Source organism: Phoca vitulina, unplaced genomic scaffold (assembly GCF_004348235.1).
Source record: "Phoca vitulina isolate PV1807 unplaced genomic scaffold, GSC_HSeal_1.0 scaffold2, whole genome shotgun sequence".
Lineage (NCBI taxonomy): Eukaryota > Metazoa > Chordata > Mammalia > Carnivora > Phocidae > Phoca > Phoca vitulina.
In genome coordinates, this window is record NW_022589705.1 from 87,485,136 (window position 1) to 87,498,378 (window position 13,243).

At 56.3% G+C, this 13,243-nt stretch overlaps 1 protein-coding gene across 1 annotated transcript in view; it reads left to right on the plus strand.

Annotated features, from left to right (window-relative positions):
* Positions 1 to 259: 259 nt before the first annotated feature.
* The window catches only part of IFFO2 (intermediate filament family orphan 2), a 47,172-nt gene continuing 34,188 nt past the window's right edge, over positions 260 to 13,243 (plus strand). The window contains exon 1 of the mRNA XM_032392578.1: positions 260 to 924. Coding sequence (XP_032248469.1) covers positions 260 to 924 — 665 coding nt within the window. The remainder of the gene's footprint in view (positions 925 to 13,243) is intronic.

The window sequence follows — 13,243 nt, forward strand, 5'->3', positions numbered from 1 at the left end:
CCACGGCCCGCGCCACCTCACGCAGCCTTCGCGGCCTCCACCGCGGCCCGAGTCCCGTCCCTCGCCTCGGCGCCCACATCCAGGGGGCGGTCCGGTCCGCCGTCTCTGCGGAGGTCGCATCTGGCGCGCATCTGGAACCGCCCGGCCGGCCGCGCTGGAGCCCGCGCCCGCCCTGGCCCGGCCGCGCCGGGAGCCCTGCCCGGAGCTGGAGCCGCACCTGGAGCCGCGGGCCCGGGGCCCTGAGCCGCGCAGCCGGCGCATGGTGAACTCGCTGCTGTTCGGGGAGATGGCCTTGGCCTTCGGCTGCCCGCCGGGCGGCGGCGGCGGGAGCTGCCCCGGCGGTGGCGGTGGCGGTGGCGGGGCCGGGCCGGGGCCGTCGCCGGTGACGGCGGCGCTGCGGGACGACCTGGGCTCCAACATCCACCTCCTGAAGGGGCTCAACGTGCGCTTCCGCTGCTTCCTGGCCAAGGTGCACGAGCTGGAGCGGCGCAACCGGCTGCTGGAGAAGCAGCTGGAGCAGCAGCAGAGCGAGCGCGAGCGGCGGCTGCGCTACAAGACCTTCTCCCGAGAGCAGGCCGTGCAGACCGGGCCCGAGCTGCTGCGGCCGCCAGCGCCCGGCGCGGGGCACGGCAGCGGCAGCGGCGCGACGGCGGGCGCCAACGCCAACACCGTGGCCCTGGGCGGCCTGCCCCCCGGCGGCGGCTCGCACCCGCAGCACTACGGCCGCCTGCCCGGGACCATCTGGAGCTACACGCAGGTGCGGCGCACGGGCGGCGGCGGCGTGGAGACTGTGCAGGGCCCGGGCGTGTCGTGGGTGCACCCCGACGGCGTGGGCGTGCAGATCGACACCATCACGCCTGAGATACGCGCGCTCTACAACGTGCTGGCCAAGGTGAAGCGCGAGCGCGACGAGTACAAGCGGAGGTGAGTGGGGACCTGCCCTTCCCCCCACCCAGCGGCTCCTGGGGAGGGGGCGTCCAGGTCCAGGAGGCCGTGGAATGCGTGCGTTCGGGAGGGGCTGGGGGCGGCCAGCTGGTCCTAGCAGGTGGGCTGGAAGCTGTGTTTGCACAGCGCCCTACACACGCTTGGAAAACTCACTTACTAGTTCCAAGAATGGGGGCGGGTGCTTACTACCATAGGGGACACGTCGGTGCTGTCATTGGTCGGGGCCGGTTGTTTTCTAGGTGACATAATGACCACTGGTGTTTTATGTGATCTCATTTAATCCTCACACCAACGCAGAGTGTAAGGCATTTTTATCCCCATTTTGTAGATGAGAAAACTGAGGCACAGCGATGGAAGGGGCTTGCCAAAGGGGGCTTGACCGATAGTGGCGAAACCAGGATTCAAACTAGTGAATTGAACGACTTTTGGCTAGTTTGTCTCCCACTATAGGTATTTCCCCAAGGATGTAGGAGGTGGGCTCCCCTCCCTCCATGGGTGAAAAGAAGAAACTCTTAACCGACCCACTGGCTTTTTTTTTTTTTTGTCCCTTGAATGAAATGAGATCATGTGTTTGAAAATGGGTAAATCTGTCCCTACCCACTAGGGCCGGAGTCTGCCATCTTGCTCCAGCTCTGCAAGGTCCCGTTGGTGGGTCTGGATAACCAGACTACCATCAGACTGGCCACAGGCTTTCAAAAACCCCTCTTTTCACCCCTCTTCCCCCCACCCCCTACTGTCATGGCTTATTGAGTGCCAGCAGACGCAGCCCTAAAGGCGCACAGGAGGAGAGAACCTTGGGCTGAAGACTGGATGTTGATTGGACCCAGACCACCATCTCTGGCTAGTGTGCAGGGCAGACTGCCTGCAGGACTGGCCTGAACATTCTTGCCAGGTCCCTATCCCCCAGCTGGGAAACTGACGCTGCTTCCTGCCCGCATCCTGGCTGACAGGACTGATGGCTAGCTTCCAATAAGAGGAGAGGGGTCTCTCTGTAGCCTTGCAGGCCTGGGTGGGGGCAGGACCCTCTGCTGTTCCAGGCATGGGCAACTCTGCATTGGGAGCCTCGGCTCCAAACTCTAGGGCTTGGAGGGTGTTGTGAGAAGGCCCTTGAGTCCTGGTGCTCACATGAGCACAGAGGTCTGCTCAGGGAGCGGGGCATGGGTCTCCTCCATCACCTGCCAGGGAGATTGTTGGACCATCTGGAAACCTATTTGCTCATTAGACAGATAAGAATAATAAAATCTATCCCCAGTTGCAGAAGGGGAGAGTAGGTCGGTGGTGCTTTTTGGAAGGGATAGAGTAATCAGTTGATGTTATTAAAGATGATAGGTTCTGTCAGGCCAGCATGGAGCTGAGGTCCCGAGGGGAGAGTCTTGGGTCTCTCTCACGCAGGGCCTGGCTCTCTGTGGGGAGGTCTTACACCCCGCTGGGGACGAGCCACTCTCCTGGGCCCGTCTTCTCGTGAGGACTTGAGAATGGCCTGGTGCCCCGCCGTGGCCAGGGGGAGGCTACCTGTCTCTGTGGGCAGCTTCGCTGGGGTGGGGTAGGGGAGCAGGCACTTGCTCTCAATGGTGAAACACAGAGGGATGGGCCCTTCTGTCTCCCACTGTTGATTGTGTCGTCAGGCCTCAGGCTTCTGCTGTGTTTGTTTTATTGTGTGTTCTTTTTGGACCTGGCTACTCAGGAGATGGAAAAACCATGCCCAGTCTCAGAGGAAGAGAGGTTGGTGTTGAGCAACGCTCTGTTCAAGTTGCACCCCGGGTGTGGGGTGTGATGTCAGCTTCTGGCGCTGGCCTGGAATGAGACGGGCACTGCTGGGGCAGGTGGAGTGTGGGTGCCCCTCCTCCCGTCCCCTGGGCTGTGTGAGCACCTTCTCTTCCTCCATTTTTTGGTGAACTGGGGAGGTGCATCTTTTCCGAAGTCAGTTCAGGGCTCAAGTTGGATTTTTCCAAAGCAAGTGTACTCCCTTCTTTGGGACTCAGTTTCCCTGTCTGTAAAGTGAGGGGTGAGTGGGCTAGCACTGTGCTCCTTGAAGCCCCAGGCTTCCTTGGAGATGGTCTTGGGGTTCCTTGACTATTATGTTAAGACTTAATTTTTAAATTATGTTACAGTGTTAATAGGGTTATAAAAATGTGCTCACTTTTAAGTTCTTAATGTCAACTCATTGTTAATTGTTAACTTGTTAGTAGTTGGCCTCAAGTTAAAGCCGCCCTGCCTGCCTTCTCTATTTGTCTGAAGAGTACTCTGAGATTGCAGAGCAAACCGCTAAAAACCATTCCCATTTGTAGCCACTTATCTGTGTGAGTCAGGATTTTCGTGAAACCCTGCAGCCAAAACTGGAGATAGAATTAAACGCAATATGGTACTGTCATCCGTGGGTCCAGTTTTAAATGTTAATGAATCAAAATAGCCTCATCAACTTTACTGATGGAATTCAGAATAGGTCACTGTTCTGTATGTGAACTTACAGTATAAATGTATACCAGTAACATTCTGTTTTTACTTGTTTCTGTATTTGGGTTTCTTGTGAGAATTTGCTTTCAGGAGGAGGGCAGGCATCTCAACAACTTAAAAGAAAAAATTTAAAAACCGCTGGGCTAGATGATCTCAAAAGGTCTTCCCAGCTTTGACAAAATACAGTCTTGAGTTTGAGCTCCCAGCCCACTCCTGGTCCCCTGTCCATGAGAGAAGTTTCTCTAGATTTGCCTTTTCTGGACACTTCACATCAATGCAGTTACACTTTTGTGTCTGGCTTCTTTCACTTAGATCATGTTTTGGAGGTTCATCCACGTTGTAGCGTGTTTCAATACTACATTCCTTTAGACTGGTGAATAATTTTCCGCTCTGCAGACAGGCCATAGTTTGTTTATTGGCCCACCTCTGCAGTCAGGAGAATTTAAATGTGAGGAGTCACTCCTGTACCCCCTCACATCATCTCGGGTGCCATTAGTGGTATGGGAGCCGTGCTTTGGAAACAACACCAACCCAAACCAGAGCCGCTGGCCTGGGCCCTGTTCGCTACGGCTCTGGTTTTCCCTGGGGCCGACCAGCTCTGAGCTCTTTATCATGAGGGAAATGTGGTTGCCCAAACTGTACCGTCGACAAGGTTGTCAGGCGTTGATTTGGAAACCAAAACAAACATCTCTGTCCTGTCACCACCCAGTGCCACCAAAATGTCCTATTCTGAGTTTGCAAGCTGGGGGCTTTTCCCTGGAGATTCCTGCTGAGTCTGTCTGAACTTTAAACAAGTGGGGATTTCTCTGCATCGCTTCTCAGAGACCCAGACTCCAGGTCACGCTCTGGTACTAGGTGCTGTGTGACCTCAGGCCAATTGCTGCCCTCTCTGAGCCTTAGGTCCTCCACCTTTACAGGAGGGGGTTCCTTTTGGTGATCCCTCCCAACTCGCCCTATACTTTGGTCTGTGACTCAAAGGGGTCTGGGGCAGGGCTGTTCTTCCTGCTTCACGGACTGGCAGTCCTCCCCCCACTCCTGCCCCAGGCCCAGTATGGTTTGGAACTGTCTGGGTTTCCCTCCCTCCCCCTGCAGGTTGCCAAGTGTCTGCACCCCTGACTCAAGTCAGCATGAAGGGCTTGGTTTGTTTTTCCTTGGTGGTTGCGTGATCGGACCTTTGCTTGAGAGCCAGGAGGGACCACAGTGATCATTTAGCCTGATGGTTCCCAGAGGGGCCCTTTGGAACCCTGGGATCCAGAGCTGGGTGCCTCGGGGCAATTCTAGGGACAGTGAGGGGTGGTGCTGAGCACTTGGGATTTGGCCCCCATCAACCATAGCAGCTCTATTTCCCCAACTGCCAGACTGGTCTTCTGAGGAAGGTTCCATTGGAAAACAGGGTTCTACAGCTTAGAAAAAGAAAGAGAGAGAGAGAGAGAAATTGCTGATTTAGTTGAGTTACTTTCATTTTTGAGGTGGGGAAACTGAGGCCCAGAGGGAGCTGACCCACAAAGCCAAGTTGGGAAGACCTTGCCTGCCATTGAAAGCTTTCCCCACTACTCTGAGGTGATGCTCCTATCATCTGCCCTCGGTTGGGGTTTGGTAGAGTTTGCTCCACCTTTTTGTGTGTCTGCCTTTAAGCATTTTTTAAAAAGCTACTTTCAGGGATGGGAGGGACTTTTGTCACAGCTATTTCTGATCACGAGCCGGAAGGGGCTGGGCTGGCGTCCTGAATGAAGAGCTCCAAAAAGGGCTGGTGGGTGAGCCAGCTGGAGTGTCCCCTGCCTTTCCCCATCACGCCCTGGGAGGCCCTTCAGCAGGTGCGTGCTGGCCCCTGAGTGCCCCAAAGCCAGAAGACTGCCCCGGAAAGCTGGTTGCAAGGCATCGTTTCCTGCCACTTCTGTTATTCCTGAAGCTGTCACCGATACAGATTCTTTATTTCTGATTTTCCTGGGAGGCAGCGTGGGATGGTGGGAGAAGGGTTCAAATCTCGGCTCTGCCACTCTCCGTGTGACTTTGGGCAATTGCTTAACCTCTCTGAGCCGCTGGAGCCACCACTTTCTGTAAAAGAAGGGGAAGAACTTTGCTCCCCTAGGAATCGGGGAGGAACGAATGAGGTCCTGTGATAAGGCACCTGGGGCTTGGTAGGCTCCGGGTAGGTCCCCTCTCTGGCTCCCCGCAATGTCTGTTCCCTTCATTTTATAGGGATTTCCCGGCACCGTGCTGGACTGCCCAGCACATCCATTTCAGGACACGTCGCAGCTCTCTCTGTCCCGTGGAAGGCGCCAGACATAGTGTTGGGGGTGGAGAGAAAAAGGGCTACTTCTTTGTCCAGCATCTAAGGAGGGTGTTCTTCCTACTCTTAGCAGTTGATTTGTGCCTCCGGAAATCTCTGGCCAACCCCCCCACCCCCCGCCCTTTCTTCCAGCCTCCGTTGAAAGAAACACACAAACCCCCTCCATCCAGCTCCTCAGTGCCCCAGAGTCTCTTGGCTGTGCTGGCATTCTCTTTGGGGACATATTTGGGAGGGATTTTCAGAGCCTCAAGCCAGAGGCAGGGGAATGAGGTCCCAGAAAAGAAAGGGAAGCAGGAAGCCGGGAGACAGCTGACGCTGAAGATTCCTTCCCCGAGGAATGTGAGGCGGGGCTTTTGCCTTGGCCACCGGATGCGAGGCCCCTGGGCCCCCCCAGCGCAGCACACAGACACACACACACACACACACACACACACGCACACGCACACCCGGGCTCACACGCTCTCAGCCTCTCTCGGCCCGTGGCCCGCCTCCGCACACGTGTCGGTATTTGAAGGACATAGAAGGGGAGACCCAGAATGTGAACACGCTCTTTGCCGCAAGGAGATGCATTGACTTCTAGGGGAATCGATTTAAACTGTACCGTGTGTCAGGGACACCGCAGGCTGTGGACTTTGCCTTGGGAGTCCTGGCTTTTGATCACATCGGGGAGGCGACGCCGGCCTGGTGTTCTGTTGATTTCCCGTGTCATGGATGCCTGAAGGCCTGGTGCAGGGAAGGAGGCGCTGCTGTCCCCTCTGCTCAGCATCAGGATGCGTTGGTTTTCCTTGACTTTCTTCCATCAGGTGTTCTGAGCGCCCACTGCCTTCGCCATCACAGCAGGCCACACCCTGATCCCCCGTGGCCTGGGAGGTCTGCTCCCCCGCCGACTGTAAGCTTGTGGGGGCCGGCTCCCGGTCTGTGTACTGGCAGAGCCCAGCCCGGGCCTGGCCCGAGTCCATGCTGAGCAAGCATCTTGCAGTGAGGGAGGGCGCTGTGCCGGGCTGCTGCGTGCTGGTAGGCCCCCAGTGCGGCTGGGGGAATGTAAGGCCCACACGACACAGAGGGTCGACACAGGCCGTCCATCCAGGCGCTCACAGCTCCTGGAGGGAAGGGTCTGGATTTGGAGTCAGGAGACCCACCCTCCGGTCCCCCCACACATCAGTTTTAACAAATTTGAACAGCACGCATCACCTGGTGCCAGATGCTGGGCTGCCGGCCTAGGAGTTAAAAGCTGAGCCATGTTGGGTTAGTCACTTTGCCTCTCTGGGTCTCCGTTTCCTCATCTGTGTGCCAAAGTTGTGGACAGGGTAAATGGGCTCACGCAGCTATGGCACTTTATAAATGGGGAAGTTCTACAAGAGTTACATGGCAAGATTTCACAGGGCAGATGTGCGGGTGCCCTCAGGGGTGAGTGGGGCTGGCTTTGTGAAGTGGGCAGAAGTCAAGAACCAGGCTGGAAGCTAGAGGGAGGGTGGTCCATGCCTTTGCCAGCAGCATCTGGGTGTCATGTAGCCTCTGGGCATTGCTGGTTGTGTGGTGCTTAGAGGATTCTGGGCCAGATTGGCGGGGGGGACGCTGGTGAGGATTTCCTACCTCCAGTGGGCACGGGGCGTTCGGCTTCCTGGGCAGGATGTGGTTACTTACCCTAGTTCCTGGTACAAGAGACGGTAGTTGTCACCCAGCAGTAAACCTGGCGAATGCCTCTGGTCCCCTTGAGGGTCTATGGCCTGGCTGAGCCCCTGGCTGGTGGCACGGGGCAGCTAGAGCCCTGTGAGGCCATGGTCCTGGCTTGCCTGCGGTGTGACCTTCGCTTCTGGTTGCCCACCTGGGAATGGGGGTAGTGGGAAGACGGGCCTGCCCAGTGCCCTGTGAATCCTGTTCTCTCTGTAACTTTGTCGGAGTGGTCTGGAATCTGCACACCATATAATCTTTTGTACCTCGGTTTGTCACTCTATAAAATGGGGATACGTTTCCTCATGAGTTCTGCTTCCCAGGGTTGCTGTAAAAATCACCTGAAGTAATGGAGAAGGCATTTTGAAAAAGGTTTAAAAATAAATCATAGTGACTTAATAGCCACCATTGACTAAGCAACTACTATGTGCTGGGCTCTGTGATGACTTCTTTAAGTAAGTGAGATTTAATTATCATACAACCCCAAGAGGTGGGAATCAATTATGCCCATCCTATAGGTGAGAGGTTCTTTGTTTTCTCTTTAAAAGATTTTTTATTTATTTGAGAGAGAGAGAAAGAGAGGGGAGGAACAGAGGGAGAGGGACAAGCAGACTCCATGCTCAGTATAGAGCCTGATGTGGGGCTCGATCTCAGGACACTGAGATCATGACCTGAGCCGAAACCAAAAATTGGAAGCTCAACCCACTGAGCCAAGGTGACAGGTTCTGAGAGGTGGAAGACCTCTGCCCCAGATCTTGCGGCAAGCGTGGTCTGGGTCTCTAGACCCCAGGTTCAGTGTTCTTCCTAGCGGGGACAGGCTGGCCAGGTTTCATGGCACCGGAGGGCTGCCGAAGGCGGGTCCAGGGTGAGGAGGCAGGCTGAGGCATGGGGTCTCCCCAGCGCCTGTCACAGTATTACCACCACAGGTGGCAGGACAGGAGGCGGCTGCTACACTGGGAAGACTTCCTGCTGTCACTTGACAGTAATGATTTCTTGAGAAACCAGTGAGTCCCTGGCAACGGCAGGCAGATGAGCCTCCCGGGCCACCATAGAGGGTGGTCCAGCCCCCCTGCTCTCTGGAGGTGATCCTAGTGGGGGACCGGACCCTGGGTTGGGGGGAGTTCCTGGTCAGCCACAGAGGGTGGCACACCGAGGCTGGTGGGCCTGGCAGGGGGAGGAATGGGGGCGGGGCAGGGAGCATGGGTTATCACCTGGCTGGCACTTCCCACATGATCGGCTTCAAATCTTGTGCCAACTCTGCAGATGGAAACCCAGGCTCAGAGCAGAAAAGTAACTTGCTCCCAGTCACACAGCAAAGCCGGGGCTGGATGTGGGTCTCAGATTCTCAGTTAAGGCTCTTTTGATCATGCCTGGCACCTACGCGTGCCCAGGGCAGCGGCCAGGGATTTCTCAGGAGCTGATAACAAGCAGGAGAGAGCAACGGGCATCTGGTGCCTGGAGGGAAACTGCCCTTCACCCTGGGGTTGGGTCTCCTGAACTGGTGCTTTTGTTTGGGTCCGTGAACCTTGCCTGGGTGCAGGGAACTTGTTACAGTCATTCCATGCCTCTTGTTGGGGAAGCGGAGCCTGCTGGGTGTGGATGTCTGAGAAGCTGAGGTTCTCTTCTCCCGACAGTGGCTGGGCCTGGGCCGTGAGCCAGGTCCCGTGCTGGGCACTGGGGTAGAGCAGACATAGCCCCTGCCCTCAGGAGCGCAGAGTCTGGGGACACAGGCACATGTGACAAAGCCGTGTGGCAGGTACCTGCTCAGATAGTACCTGTGCACAGTAAGGGCACAATAAATATTAACTAATTAATGAAACAAATATTTATATAGCATTTACTCTTTGTCAGGCTGCATTCCAAGCAGTTTAGGGACGTTTGATTCATGTGACTTCATAATAACCCTGTGCGTTAGATACTGTCATTAAGCCCATTTTAGAGAATGAAACGGAGCCACAGAGACATTGACAGAACTGAGCCCAGATGCCGCTAGCAGGTGGGAAGCGAAGGTTTCATCCAGAAAGTCAGGCTCCAGATTGAGCCTTTTATTGCTGTACCCAGGAAGGGGCATGCCCACTGCACGTAGCTTCTATGCTCTGAGCCTCAGTTTTCGCTTCTGTGAAATGGGGATAGTACCTCTGACCTCATTGAGCTGTTTGTGAGATGAAATGAAGCGATGTCTGTGGAAGCACTTTATAAACTGTCAAGTGTTTGCCCTTGGGGTCAAAATGATTAGAAGCCTGGGTCCTGCCTACGCACGAGGCTGTTTCCTCCCCCGGCTTCCCTTGCGGCCTGGGGCTCCTCGAAGCCCCAGGAGATATCCCGTCCTCCCCTTGCTTTTACATTCATGCGGCCCCTGGGTCCCGGGACAAGCTCTGCTGGGATGTTGGACAGAAACCTGCAAAACTCGACAGCTTGGAGCAGAGCGTTCGTGTGCAAGTTGGAAGCTGGGAAGGGAGGAAGTTGAAGAGTGTGTCTGCTGCTTCTCGTTGCGTGAACTTGAGAGCGTCATTTACTTCTCTGAGAAAGGGGGATGGTCCTGTGCGTGGGTGGCAGGGAGCGTGAACGGGATGGCAGTGCTCAGAGGTTAGCAGCTGCCATCGCGGTTATTAAGTGAGGCTGGGGGTTCTGGGGAGAGGAGCAGGGGTGGGAGTTGGGTCGAATGGCCTTTGGAACCTGGCTTGGACAGGAGCCCCCCCCCCGCCCACCAAGGCTGCACTGGGTGGGGGCTGTCTCGGAGCTCTCTCTGAGACGCTGGCTCAGCGCACTCCAGCCTGCGTGCTCTGACTTCGGGATGTTCCCATTCACACAGCCCCCCGCTCATCTGCTGCTCGATGGAGAGACGCCCCCACAGTGGAGACACTGCCTTCTGCCCTCTTAACTGGCCATTTTTATTACTTGGGTTATTTAAGACGGTACTTGGCTCGCTGCCGCCTGTTTGCCGTCTTGGGGGAGGGGAAGAGCCACTGGTCTAAGTGGACCTTGTGAAATTCCCCGGCAGACAGACTCCTCTCAGGGCAGGGTTGGTGCATCTTCCCAGGCCCCCTGTCCGCTCCTCCTCTTTGCCCCTGGCCTGCTGTGGTAATGGGCAGAAGGCCATGCTGGGCAGTGGGGGGAGACTGAGTGGAATAGCTTTGGGGAAAGCTCGTTGCAAAGTCAGACCACAGGACCAGAGAGCCTTGGGGCTCTGGGTGGGACCCTGCAGTGCTCGAAACCCAGGAGTTGTGAAAGATGCCTGAGCCAGCTTAGGGCCAGTCAGGGAAGGCTTCCTGGAGGAGGTGTCACCTGCGTTGTGTTTCGGAGGTCTAGTAAGAGTGGAAGAGAAGGGAAGGGTGCTCCAGGTAGAGAGAACAGCTTGTGCAAAGGCCTGGAGGTGAGGTTGTTGTGCCAGCGTGCAGTCCAGAGCCTGCTGCTCAGGCGGGACCTAGCCTGCCTGCCCATTCTCCTTCCCTTTCTCGTCCTCCCTCCCTCCTTCTGCCCTTCTTGGCGCTCTTTGTTCTGTTTTGCTGCCTCTCATCCTCTCTCCTCTCCCCCCTTTCCCTTATTTCTTGTTTTGGTCTTCACTTGCTATGGCTGGTTCTCACCTCCCTGTCCCCTGTGTGAGGCAGGGGAGGGCTGTGAGGGGGTTCCTGTTCCTGTCCCTCTGCCCTCCTGATGCCAGGCCTCTGTGGGGGGCTCTTTGTCTGCTGCTGGGGCTTTGTGAGTCTGTATGTGCACGCGTGTGTCTGGGAGCCTTGGTCTGCACCCTGCAGACATGGAGCCCTTGGGGTCAGGACCCTGCCTTCGGCCACGCCAGACCCCTTTGTACTACCCCTTGTATATCATTGTGGGGGGCAGGAGAGGCTTCCTGCTGAAAGGGATAGCTGTTGGGTCTTGGAGGTCAACACTGGTCGAGGGAGACCTCAGCCCCCAGCCCCCAGCCCCCATCAAAGATGAGCCTAGGATTAGACACGGGGAGGGGCTTGGGGCCCGGGAGGCTAGGCTGCTCGCCTTACCTCCCGGGCCTGCCCGCCCTGCCTGTCCCTGCTCCCTCAGACCTGTGACTTCATCTTACCCCCCAGTGAGTGGCTCTCCGAGGTCAGCCGGTCCATCCCCCTGCTTCCAGGCACCATCATTCCCCTGTCGTGGCAGATGAGGAGATGTGCCTTTGTCTTTGAAAAAGACCTTCTGAGAGTTCATCCCTCAGTGTTTTATATTTTTCTCTCCACCCCCATGCACATACCTATGACCATTTTCAGATGAGAAAACTGAGGCCCAGAGAAGGAGAGCAGCTCCCTTGAGGTCACAGAGTAGAGTTGGGTTTCCTTTGAAACCCTGAGCTAAGGGATCCTTCCCGGGTCTGACAGTCATTTAAGGAGGGGTTTTGAAAACTCCCGGAGGCTGGGGCTCTTGGGGTGAAGAAGCCTCAGAGCCTGTGAGGTGGCATCCACAGAGACCGAGCCCTGCCCCTGAGCCAGTTTCCAGGTCCCGGTGCAGATGAGCCTCCCTCGGCCTGCGGAGGACACACCGGAGGGTGCCTCGGGCTTGTCTGCTTACAACAAAAGGCACTTCCCTGGCCTCAGCCTGGCGGTCTTAGGGTGCTGACTGACTGCCTGACAGTCCCTGTCTGCCACCGTGTGCTCTACTGTGTCATTTCTCTGTGCCTCAGTTTCCTCTTGTATAAACAGGATGACAAGATTCCCCCAGTGCTATCGAAAAGCCTTGCCCAGGCAGGGCCGTTCCCATCCCTCTTTTCTCTGGGGTGGGCCCTGGAGTGGGAAGGTCGGGGAATTTTGCCTTCAGTGCTGGAGTTGTGTGAACTGGAAAGCCGGGTCCCCCAGCCCCGTGGAGATCCCCGCTCTGGGGATGTGGCTGACAAATAGTCCTTTTTGCATTTGTACAGGTTTATGGGGAGAGTCTTAATAGTTTGTGCTTGGCTCTACACTTGTCTTCAAAGAAAATACTGACATTTAAAACATCAGGGCTTTTCCAAGCTGGGAAAATTGAGGCCCTAGCTCAGCAGGCTACTGGTAAGTTCAGGGGACCCCCAATTCATAGGCTGTTCCTTTCTGTGCCTTAAGGCATAGTAAGTCCACCGGCTTTCACTTGGGTGGGAGCTCTGACTCTGAATTGAGACCACCCTGAGCCTCAGGTCTCTCATCTGTAAAATGGGGATGACACCCTGAACTCACAAGGTTGTAATGAAGGTTCAGCAAAATAGGGCATGCCAGGTCCTGAGTGGGGTGCTGACCCCCTAGCTGTTATGGTTCTGTCCCTTCTGTCCCAGGCCCCATAAATAAGAACTGCCTGCCCCCTCCCCCTTCTGGCTACAGACTGGCCTTTTGTGTTCAGGGCACTTCCTTTCCCCAGCAAAGCCGCCTGCCTGACCAGCAAGGAGGAGGTCACATCCCCTCTCCTCCCCAGCAGATTGTCAATGCAGGGTCACTGGTAGGGCAGGACCTAGCATTCAAGGCCATCCAGCACAGTGTGTTGCCTAGAGCCTTTGGCTCTCAGTGGCCTTGTTGGATGGGGGAGTGTGTCCCTGTTCCTGCTGCCTGGAGGAAGGGCCGTCTCAGTCCCAGACTCCTTGTATGGATGTGGAGGCAGCCTCAGGAGGTCACATCCCTGGCCTGAGGTCTCACCGTGAAGCAAGGGCAGAGCTGGGATTTTAATCTGAGTCTGGCAGATTCTTCCGGACTACTTCCCGCCACACTCACGGGCTCAGTCTTCCAGGCTGGGCAATGGGCCGCACATTCCCGGCCCCAGCCCCTGGGCTGAGATGGAGGAGCTGGTAGACAGGGATTCGAGTCCCCCCCCCCCGCCCCCCCACCGGCCTCTCAGCAGTGGGGGAGGGGGGCAGCTATTCTTCCTTCTGGAACTCTGTAATGCCACGGGAGGATGGTT